At 42.6% G+C, this 12,093-nt stretch overlaps 1 protein-coding gene across 1 annotated transcript; it reads right to left on the bottom strand.

Moving 5' to 3' along the window:
• Positions 1-5,761: 5,761 nt before the first annotated feature.
• LOC109755585 (probable RNA-dependent RNA polymerase 1) lies at positions 5,762-11,839 on the bottom strand. Its single transcript, XM_020314481.4, has 5 exons — positions 11,571-11,839; positions 9,943-10,493; positions 7,685-9,531; positions 7,282-7,432; positions 5,762-6,681 (listed from the first exon to the last, which is right to left on the bottom strand). The coding sequence occupies exons 2-5, from the start codon at positions 10,471-10,473 to the stop codon at positions 5,848-5,850; spliced, it is 3,363 nt and encodes a 1,120-aa protein (XP_020170070.1). The 5' UTR covers positions 10,474-10,493; positions 11,571-11,839; the 3' UTR covers positions 5,762-5,847.
• Between the last annotated feature and the right edge of the window lie 254 nt (positions 11,840-12,093).

The following is a 12,093-nucleotide window of genomic DNA, read 5'->3' as shown; positions in this document are numbered from 1 at the left end:
AATTTACCACTCGTAAATTAATTATCTTTGGTTCTCCCATGTAGGCGAAGATGACTGCCAAAGAGTTTGAGGAGCTTGCCCTCAATGGCCACAATTACCCTACATGGGCTATGGACATGAAGATCAGTCTTGCGTCCCGTGGGATAGCGCGTGCAATACAACCCCCGGAGACTCCTCTCCCGGATGGGGCCACGCCGCTGACAGAACAGCAGAACTATGCTGCCTTATTCATCATAAGGCACCATATTCATCCAGATCTCAAGTCTGAGTATTTATAGGAGGAATCTCCTAGTACTTTGTTTCTGGCCCTCAAAACGAGGTATGAACAGCAGAAGGCAGTAGTCCTGCCAGAAGCACTCCATGATTGGACTCATCTCCGTCTTCAGGATTTCAAGTCCATCGGTGAGTACAATCATGCTGTTCATAAGATATGTTCCAAACTGCGCTTTTGTGAGAAGGAACCTACTGAGGGGGAGAAGATAGAGAAAACTTTGTCTACTATGCTCCCTTCAGATAGGATCCTCCAACAACAATACCGTGCTAGTAACTACACTGTCTATTCCGAGCTTATTCACATGTTACTTCAGGCTGAAAAGCATGATGAGCTACTTGCTAAGAATGGCTCTCAGCGCCCAGTTGGGGCACAACCTTTACCTGAAGTCCATCTGAATGTTGCAAATAGACAAAAGTTTAATGGTACCCCTCAGGGTAAACAATCCAATTTAGAGCATAAGCGAAAGCGCAATGGGAACAGGAGATCTAGATACCCAGGCAAGGGAAAAGGCACTTCAAAGCACAGGCTTGATAAATCTAAGCTTTGCAACAAGTGTGGATGCTCCACGCATTCTACTGAAAAGTGCACAATGCCCAAGCATCTGGCTATGCTGTACCAGCAATCTCAGGGACGCAAAGCACCTCAAGGGAAAAGGTTTGAAGCCAACTTCAACCTTCATCCGGATAGCGCAAAAGGAGCTGGTGGTTCGCACGATGTTCCTCATGGACCGAGCAACGCCGTGGTTCCTTATCTGCCTGAGGCTACTGCTGAAATGGAGAACACGTTGATTGAGTACACCGCAAACAATGTGTTTGGCGACTTCGACTAGTCCCTCAATCTCCTAGTGATCTACTTAATTATGTCCATTTGTGATGATTGTAATAAGAACATAAGTTTGTTGTTGTCTTTATATTGTATTGTATCAGCACATTTGATATAATAAAGATTGTATTCTATATATTACTATGAGGTTTTCTTATTGAAATTTCTTTGTTTTATATAGTTTTCTACGGGGACAATCCGATGGAAGAGGAATTATGCCTTGTGGACAGTGGTGCCACAAACTCCATATTGAGGGAGATGAAATATTTCCAAACTCTGAAAAAGACGAATGGAGATATTCTAACTATCGCTGGACGCGATACTGTGATTGTTGGTACTGGACGTGCCATATTCACCCTCCCAAGTGGTACATATGTGACAATTGAGGATGCTTTACTATATCCCGATTCTGCACGTACCCTGATCAGTTATCGAGATATCCGTAAAAATGGTTTTCATATTGAAACCCATGAAGACAACAAAGAGGAGTATCTACTCTTTACTAAAGATGACGGATATGGCAAAAAGGTACATGAGAAAATTCCTTCTCTATCGTCTGGTTTGTACTATACGTACATCAAACCTGTGGAACATGTTGCATACAAAGTAATTTTTCAGAATGTTAACGCATTCCAAACCTGGCATGATCGCCTAGGCCATCCTGGAATAGGGATGATGAGAAAAATTACTAGCAATTCCATTGGTCATAATTTGCTTGAGTCAAAATTTCCTCAATCTTCTGATTTTGTTTGCACATCTTGTGCCACGAGAAAGCTAATTTTGAGGCCCTCACACCTCAAAATACAAGCTGAACCACTTCAGTTCCTTGAACGTATTCAAGGAGACATTTGTGGTCCCATTCAGCCATTATCTGGACCTTTCCGGTATTTCATGGTTCTGATTGACGCATCTACACGATGGTCACATGTGTGTCTTCTATCCACACGAAACCATGCATTTGCCAAGATAATGAGGCAAGTCATTAAGTTGCAAGCCCATTATTCTGAAAGTCGAATTAAATCAATTTGAATGGACAATGCTGCAGAATTCTCCTCACGTGCTTTCAATGATTATTGCATGGCTTTGGGGATTGAAGTTCAATACTCTGTTCCATATGTCCATACACAAAATGGTTTGGCTGAAGCGTTGATTAAGAGGATCAAACTCATTGCAAGACCTTTGTTGACGAATTGCAACTTGCCAACCTCTTGTTGGGGTCACGCTGTTTTACACGCTGCTGACTTGATACAATTGAGACCAACTGCATATCACAGTTCTTCCCCTCTGGAATTGGTACGTGGAAATCCTCCAAGCATTTCCCATCTGCGTAAGTTCGGATGTGCTGCATACATCCCGATCTCACCACCACAGCGGACATCTATGGGCCCACATAGGAAGTTGGGGATCTATGTGGGGTACAAATCGCCGTCGATTATCAAGTACCTGGAACCCCTGACTGGGGATCTGTTCACAGCCCGTCACGCTGATTGCATATTTAATGAGGAACATTTTCCGGCATTAGGGGGAGATTTCAAGTACCAGAAAGAATGCCCGAAAATTGATTGGAATGCTCATGCCATTTCATCCTCTGATCCACGTACCCAAGAGACCGAACTTCAAGTTCAGAAGATCATTAATTTGCAACATCTTGCAAATAATCTGCCAGATTCATTTACTGATTTGAAAGGTGTTACAAAATCCTTAAACCCGGCCAGAAACGCGCCAGAAAGAGTGGAGGTACCAATAAAAACCACTCAACTCCCTATTCCTAAAAAGAGGGGGAGTAGTACGGCCTCTGACCCGGAGCATGCTTCTAGCAAGCAGCAAAGGAAATCGAGAAAAAAAACCTCGGAGTCAGTAAATGCAGGTCAACTCAACGTTGACAAACACCTGATGGGTAGTATACACCCATTGGAAGGGCAACCTCCACAACCCTGTTCCAGTATGCACAAACTAACTGGGACATCGGAACACCCAGACTCGATCGTATTGGGAAATCACGAAGAGTCACTAGGGGTGCAGGAAATTTCCATCAACTATGTTGATTCTGGAGAATCATTTGACCGTAAGACTACGACTGTCGACATATATTTTGCTGAAAAGATTGCAGATACCCTTCTCACTGATCATGATCCAAGGTCTGTCGTTGAGTGCCAAAAGCGCTCTGACTGGCCTAAATGGAAGGATGCAATCCAAGCAGAAATTGCCTCGCTTAACAAAAGAAAGGTATTCACTGAAGCAATACCTACACCTCCCAGTGTTTTCCCCGTGGGATTCAAATGGGTTTTTCTCCGGAAACGGAATGAGAACAATGAGGTGGTGAGATATAAAGCAAGGCTCGTAGCACAAGGTTTCACGCAAAAACCCGGCATTGATTTCACTGAAACATATTCTCCAGTAATGAGTGCAACCACTTTCCGATATCTTATATCCTTGGCAGTGCAAAATCGTCTATCTATGCAGTTGATGGACGTCGTGACCGCATACCTTTACGGGTCACTAGATTCGGACATATATATGAAGGTTCCTGATGGAATCTCTGTCCCGAATAAAAATGCAAAACGCAACATGTATTGTGTAAAGCTGAATAAGTCATTATATGGCTTAAGGCAGTCGGGACGGATGTGGTACAACCGACTCAGTGAGTTCCTTCTTCAGAAAGGTTACTCCAATAGTGCTGATTGCCCATGTGTTTTCATCAAGAAGTCCTCTACAGGATTTTGCATTATTTCTGTGTATGTTGACGATCTCAACATCATCGGCAGCACACCAGACATTGATGAAGCACGCAATCACCTAAAGATGGAATTTGAGATGAAGGATTTGGGTAAAACCAAATTTTGCTTAGGTATTCAACTTGAGCATCTTCCCTCGGGAATCATGGTACACCAATCTGCCTATATCCAGAAAATATTGGAGAAATTCAATATGGACAAATCCTATCCATCTAAAACTCCCATGGTGGCTCGATCTCTAGACATAGAGAAAGATCCGTTCAGACCAAGGGATGATGGAGAAGAGGTGTTGGGACCTGAAGTTCCATACCTTAGTGCTGTTGGAGCGCTTATGTATCTTGCAAATTGCACAAGACCTGATATTGCATTTGCAGTGAATCTACTTGCTAGACATAGCGCAGCTCCCACCAAACATCATTGGTCTGGAGTGAAGAATATCTTTCGATATCTCCAAGGCACAAAGGATCTTGGCCTATTTTTCAAGTTCCAGAAAAATCAGGACTCTGATATGATTGGATATGCAGATGCCGGTTATTTGTCTGATCCCCATAATGCCAGATCTCAGACCGGCTTCGTGTTCCTACATGGTGGCACTGCTATATCATGGAAGTCTTCGAAACAGACTCTGGTGGCAACATCTACCAATCATTCTGAAATAATTTCATTATTTGAAGCAACATGCGAATGTGTATGGCTTTGCAGAATGATAAACCACATACAACAGTCATGTGGAATGGGTTCGATAAAATCACCTACCATTATCTATGAAGATAATGCGGCCTGTGTTGCGCAGATGCAAACAGGATACATCAAGAGTAATATCACCAAGCATATTTCTCCTAAATGGTTTTTCCCCCATAATCTTCAGAAAAGCGGGGAAATAAGCATTCTGCAAGTCAAATCATGCGACAACCTTGCTGATTTATTTACCAAGTCTCTACCAAATTCTACATTTGTGTTCATGGAATTGGTATGCGAAGACTTGGGGACTTGCAGGTGTCAGGGGGAGTCTCTTCTTGAGATATCCTTATTTTAATGACATCACATTATGCTATCTTTCTTTGTGAGTATATGTTTCAGGATCTCATCAAAGATTTTATGAAGAACTTTTGAAGGAGAATCTTTTGAGATGATAGAGCTTCCCGGACAATCGTGAAGATAATTCTACATGGTCAAGCGTAGATTAGGGGGAGTGTTAAGATTAAACTATAATCTGTAATTAAGGGAAATCTCCCCTTGCCCATCGAACGAGTTGCACCCGTACGGATGCCTGTGTCCGTTGCAACCGTCGCCTCTCTCCCGTCCTCCTGGAACCGATGCATCTCTTCGGGATCGTCGCGTCTCTCCAGGGGATATATATACTCTCTGTAACCATTGACAAAGGATCAATCACTTTTGATTTAGAACAGAATAGAAGGTCGACAAGAAAAAGGACCAAACAACAATCCACGCAAGCAAAGCGGCGCGGCCACTACAGATTCCAGCGAGGGAAGACGCCACTCGAGCCTCACTGGCTGGACCATTTTACTTGACCTGGGTACAGAGCACGAGGATAACCGTTGTGGAAAAGGGATCGACCTGGATTTCCCTTTTCTGACGATGGTAGGATTTCATTATCAGTTGAATCGCTATTTGTGGTTTCAGTACTTTTCTCTTGTGAACCAGACCACCAGTTATCAGCAGTCTCACAATCTCAAAATTTGGATCCTCCATTCATTTCAACGCAGCAAGCACTGGTCAAACACAGGATTAATATGAACATGCATATTACGAAAAAGACAGGGGAAAAGCAGGTATGATTACAGATCAAACCACAGAAATATATTTAACGACTTTTTTTTGCGAAAGAGAAATATATTTAACGACTGCAACCAAAAGACCCCAAGGTTCGTAGACACATATCCATCACCACATATCATATAGTTTGCAATTATAATTCCTTCGACGAACATTCTAGCACGAGAATCGACATGTTCAAATATATATACAACGCAAACCACAGCCCGATGGTAGCACTCAACCGAATATCGTGTTTCGCCTCATGCTATTCTGGAGATCAAGCACATGAGGCTGCATCCTCCTTCGAAATTTCTTTCTCTGCTTGATGAGAAGCAGCTTGTCATAGACACACCATGGAAAGCTGATGAGATGTGGCCGGCCATATCCTTCATTGTAACAACCCCAGTACTCGGGGTGATAGGTAACATGATACCAAGCGGATGCCTTGGCATACAAGGCTTCAGGGACATCCCCGCTCTCACCGACGTTCATCTCGCTGAACCATGACCTTGCTTCCTTCCGCAATGATTTCACCGCCTGTCTAATAGCATCGGCGTCACTACTCTTGGTAAAATTCTTCGCCATCTTAAGAATGCATCCACTTATTATCTCAGCCTCGCTTTTTATTCCATAGTGCTCCATCAGATTACCCAACTTGAAGTCATACTCTCCCTTCATCCACACAGCTTCGTCGATGTAGTCTTGGTAGCCATCAACAATCAAATCACTGTCATAAGACCGCCTTGCCACATCCTTTGTGAAATGCTCTATGCGAGGGCTCTGCTTCTTAATTTCCCTATACAGCTTCCCTATTACTCCCTCAGATACATAGGTAACCCTGTCGAGCTTCTCCATAAAATCTGGGTACTCCTTCACATGTAGTTCAGGCGGAATTTGAGCCGGCACTCCTGTCTTTGGGTAATCAACAGCAATGGAGAAGAGCTCTGCCAGCTTAATGCATTGTGTACTTTCAGCCTTCAAGCTTTCCCTATCCGCAAAGACCACATGTGCGTTGGCAATGATTCCCAGACTCTCATTAACTATGTAATTTGCGAAATACTCATGTACTTCCTGCACAATATTAGAATAGTTCCAAAGCAGGGTGTCAGATTTTTTTGTACAGGTTGCTTGGAATTTCCTTAAAAGAAGTAATGTATGTACTCATCAGAAAAGAAACAGATTTATTTCTTCCTACTTGCTCCGATCTAAAACATAGGTCTTTTTATCTTTTCAATTTGATCTTAAGTGTAGATCCTTCTACACTCCCAATACAGTTCTCATGTTTTTCCAAATTAGCCCCACATAAATTTCATCAACAATTGAGCCTATAATTCTAGCATTTACTATACTGGGGAGGAAAAAATTAGTCTGTGAAATAAATGAAGGGTAACATGCCTACCACCAACCTTGGTTCTTGTAACCAACTCTAAAAGTGCCTACATTTTGTATCAAGGGGAAAAGTACAAACTAACTAAAACCTGCAGGTCTCAGGAAATAGGTTCAGGTAGTCAACTCTTCAGAAACACAAGAAGCAGAGTCAAAAAGAAACTCACAATCAGAAGTACGACTTAAGATGAATAGCATGAAAAATGAATAATATGGCAATGGATGTACGGCCGTTATCATGAGTAGCATGAAAAATGAATAATATGGGCTAAAAACTTAAAATACCTCGATCATAACATCATGATCTAATGTTTCTGTTGGTGCTGGAGTATAGTCCATAGGTGCCACCATACGAGTTGGAATGAGATCTGGGTCCCATGAAACAAAATATATGTCCCCATCAAGATCACTTCCTGAACACTCGTTAGGATGAGGCCTGCATGAACAAAATTCGACACTGATTTCGATAACAAATGGCAAAGAAAATAAGAGTACGATATCAAAGTAATAATATGACATCCATGAGTGCCAACAAGTAAAAGGTTATTCGATTTAAAATGTACAGAACTGTTTTATCTTCCACTGTTAGTTTCTAGTACCAAATAAGAACATATGTACAGAAATGAGATTTAGCTAAAAGAAATATTCGAAAAACATAGAAGAAGATGATGCAATAGTAAATACTTGCCTTGGCCCCTGCTGTGGAAAGACAACACAGTTAACCATATGGTCCAGAACAGGGGTATAAACAGCCTCGAGAATACGGATATCACCAGGGTGGAGGCAAGGGTTTTTGGCAACGACAACTTTTCCAGTTACGATGAACTTGTCACTGTCATTTGCACTATTAGAAGCTTGAATGAATACCTGTCCGTACTTGAGTGTGCGGGTTTCATCCAAGCATCCCATCATTGCTCGTCCTTCTGGGATGAATATCCTTGACTTCGTTTTCAGTTCTAGCAACTTGGATGCTCTAAAGGTTTGTAGAATCATAGAAAGATATGGTTCAACATCCGGCTTGTAGCCACATAACAGCAATTCTTTAACAACATTGGTAATCTCTCCCATGGGCATAAGTTCAATTGCATCAATAGCAGCTTGTGGTTCAGTTACCATTCTGTTTAACTGCTTCACAACTTCTTGTTGCTTCAGTTCAAATATGTTATCTCTAACTCTGAGTGTCGAAAGAAGAGTGATTAACTGCCGGTTCAGGAAACATGGCTGGTACTTGCTGTATGCAAGGACATCCAGTGTGATGTTGTCTGACGGAAACTTTGACATGCTTCCTCTTAAAGAAAGTTTCCAGTGTGATGTTGGATCAATAGCGACAACACCTTTGTAACCCCCATACCTTATTTGGAAAGCAGAGGGAGTAAAGCGGGCCAATTTGCACTTCTTAGACACCTCATCTGCAAAATCAGCTGAAATGGTTCCAATTCCATCAGAGAATACATACTTCGTACCATTTTTTACATCTGGAATTACTTGCACCTCATACTTATGTACTTTCAAGGTTTCTGTTGAGGCACTAAAGGACTGACCAAGCCTTGCAGCATACTTTGCCACATTTCTAATATTACGGAAGTTCCCCATCCACTCCCTGATGTCACTGGCAGACAACCCCGGATGAGAAGCAAACATCCACGCAGAGTTATCCCGCAGCTGGCTTGAAGAGAAAGCCAAAAACTCAAAGTGCTTGTTACCAATAGTGATGCCATTCGATAGGACCGACAGAATTCTGTTGTACAGAGCAGTTCTCCTTGCATTATTTCCTGGAGCAGAACGTGGTGATAAATCAGTCGAACGAAGCTTCTCAAAGTCCTCGTCGACAAATGAAATCCGAAGGAAGTTATCCAAATCATCAGCGTAATTACGTACAACACGATTCGAGACATTAATTTCAGGACCATAAAAGTACACTTTTGCAGGGGTAATTTGCACCCTGTAAACATATACCAACCCATCATCATCCAGAGATATGTTTGGTGATGTTAACATGTAGCGTGATCTCTGAATTTCTTTGTATTGTTCAGATAACCAATTTGTTGGATTCAAGCAAGTCTTTTTTAGGTATGACATATTTTCAAGTGCACGCTTTATATGGTCAATACACACATATCCCGGGCTGACCAGACGGTAGAAGTTGTCATCAAGTGTTGGCCCACTAAGTATCCCATTCTGAACCAAGTGGTTGATCTTGAAGATTATCTCATAGGGGACATTGGTGGAATAAAGAGATTTCACAATTGGAACAAAGCAGGTATTGCTTGAATATGAATGTCCAGGCTGGCAATGAAAGTCATCATTGTGTACTTCACAGTAAACAAAGTACTCCCGAATGTTCGGGAGATCACAATCATTTGGTATCTCCAGACACAGAATATATGACTGCCCAATGCTGGCTAATGGAGTAAAATCAGTAGTTCTGGTCCACTGATCTTCAGTATCATCCCTAAAATAGTTGTATGATGGATCGTCGTACATAGAGCCAGAATGCCGTAGATTTTGTTCGTAAATTTTTGGAGCAGCCATGACCTGGGAAACGCCAAAAAAAACTCAAACTGAGGTTATAACAAATCTAGAGTACCAAGCTTTAAATAAACAGAAACAGTTAGAACTAACTAATAAGCTACTTATTACAGAGATGAATCAGCATTTAAAGAGCTATGCAACCATCAAGGAAATATTGCAGTTGATGTTTCAATCCCATCATCTTGGGTTCTAAATGTAAAACTCAAGTAGCATAACTTCGTATAGATTGATTAGCACTATACGGAAATATTGTGGTACACTTATAAGAACGCACAAACATCTTCCCAAGATTTAGAGCAAACACATGAATTAGCAACAACTAAATATGTCACGTGAATTTGCAGGTAAATGTAAAATGAAATCATGAAAAGCATGTTCAGCACAGATAAACAAGTGTTGTACAGTTTAACATACCTGAATCAAAAGGAACTTCTTTTGTGATCCAGGTGGCTGATGAATCTGGATCTCCCATATGCTCTCATATGAAAGTTCAAGTTTGTATTTCTTCGAGTTGTAGGTCAGGCAAAAGTCAATCTTCTTCATAGCAAATCCAAACTCAATAGAAACGCCTGTTCCGCTCCACAGAACAGATAGAACTCTTTCCCTCAGAAGGCAGCCAAAATGCAATGTTGCATCCTCCTCTAGATTAAACATCGCAGTTCTTGGTTTCAGAACAATGTCACGTTCCGCAGGTCGGACCTTCAAATAATTACTTCCACTCCTAAGTGCATTCCCTCGAGCCGCATTCACCACCAGCGAAGCATGTGCTTCGGTCTCGAACTGAACAATGGCAAAAGATCTTGAGTTTGCAGAGCTGTTCTTTGGAGGCCTGAGCTTGACCGCACAGACTTTACCCACACCGACAATTCGTTCCAACAAATCCTTGACATGGTGAACATTGAAAGTTGCAGGAAATCCTGACACCTGAAGAGTCTTGCCACCCATGGTGATGGTGCGTATGAAAACTACAGCAGTGAATAATCATGGTAAAAAAATCAGTCAAGTCATTGGAAAGTATAGACAGATCTGTACACATATGGCAGGTCTTCTTTTTAGGAAGAAATTCAGGTTGCAGTTTTTATATTAGACTTGTTTTAGTTCAATCTCTAAACTAATGAATAAGGAATGTATGGAATGTCAAACACTAGTACTATAATAAATATACAATCAAATAGTCTCACTCTCACTCAAAACTATGTAGATCCATGTACAACGGTTTCACCCAAAACTATAACTGTTGTGACGAAATCCCATTACAATGGGATGCATAAACATGTCGACCAAAAAACAAACGCCCCTCATCAACAAGAAAAAGGACACCACTAACCAGCAAAGGTCAGATTTTTAAGTAATCTCAGCGGACGCCCTAGTACCGTCGAATCCTGATCGAACGCATGGTAATTACTCTGCACAGTGGCAATTTTTCTGCCATATTTTTTTTTACTACATGGAAATTTTCGCTTTAGAAGCATGGCAAATCCCTTACAGCAGCATGACAACTTTATCTATTGTCGCATGGAATTCTAGGCGTTCGGTCGGAAATAATAAAAATCTGACATCAATTTGTAACATTCTCGAAAGCAAATGTCAATCAATAAAACAACTAAGGAGGTATATGTCCCCAATCTGTACGCGCGCCACGCTTCCTCACCTACTTCGATAATACCTTCCAAAAAAAAGAGGAAAAAGTCCAAAACAACGCCCTCTATTAGTGGCAAGCAGGGGCTGAGTGAACGTGGTGTTTGGGGGTTTAGCTGAACGCCGCAAAATTCAGGAAAAATAAGTTGCGCTCGAGCCTGGGCACCAAACCCATCAGACTAGCTCCGATCGATCTAATCTACAGGAGAAACCTCCGATCGACCTCGCGCGCCGCAAAAGAACAATCTAGCAGAACCGCGGACGAAGCAAACAAATCGGCAACAAATTACGAACGGTTCGGGCCCCGGCTGCTCAATGCCACGGCAAAGCAGACACTGAACCCCAAACGACAAAACAAGTCGAGGGAAGGGAACGATCCGTCCGATCAGGCCAGGATTCCTTACCGGCCAAAGGAAGGAATCAGCCCGACGCCAGCACCGGACCAGCAGCAGGCATCGCCATGTCCGTCGCTCCCGTCGCCGTCGGCGCGGTAGATTGCGGCGCAGCGGCTGCGAGAAGTGGATGGATCTGGGGAGGGAGTTGGGGAAGATGGATGGGCGAACGAGAGGGTTGGGAGGAGTTGATGAGCGCTCGATGGTTTTCCGAGGAGGCGACGGGAGAGGAGGAGAAAGGAGGCGGACTTGAGGAGGGGAGTGTCGGTCAATGTGCACGTAACATTTAAACGAACTACGGAGTACTACTAGGTAGGTGGGGCCGGGGGATGCGGGGTATGGGATGGGATTGGGCCGCATACGTCGAAGGTTCGTTAATTGCGGAGGCTCCCAAATCTGCACCGATATAGGCATGCAATCTATAGAACTCCGCGAAGGAAAGACTGGCACGGTAACAAAATCGGCTCGTTTACTTTCCATCTTCTTTGTACTACCTTCTTCTTCTGGTTTATTGATCCTCATTATAATCTGTGCT

This window comes from Aegilops tauschii, chromosome 6, assembly GCF_002575655.3.
Source record: "Aegilops tauschii subsp. strangulata cultivar AL8/78 chromosome 6, Aet v6.0, whole genome shotgun sequence".
Taxonomy (NCBI): domain Eukaryota; kingdom Viridiplantae; phylum Streptophyta; class Magnoliopsida; order Poales; family Poaceae; genus Aegilops; species Aegilops tauschii.
This window is presented reverse-complemented; position numbering and strand designations above follow the sequence as displayed.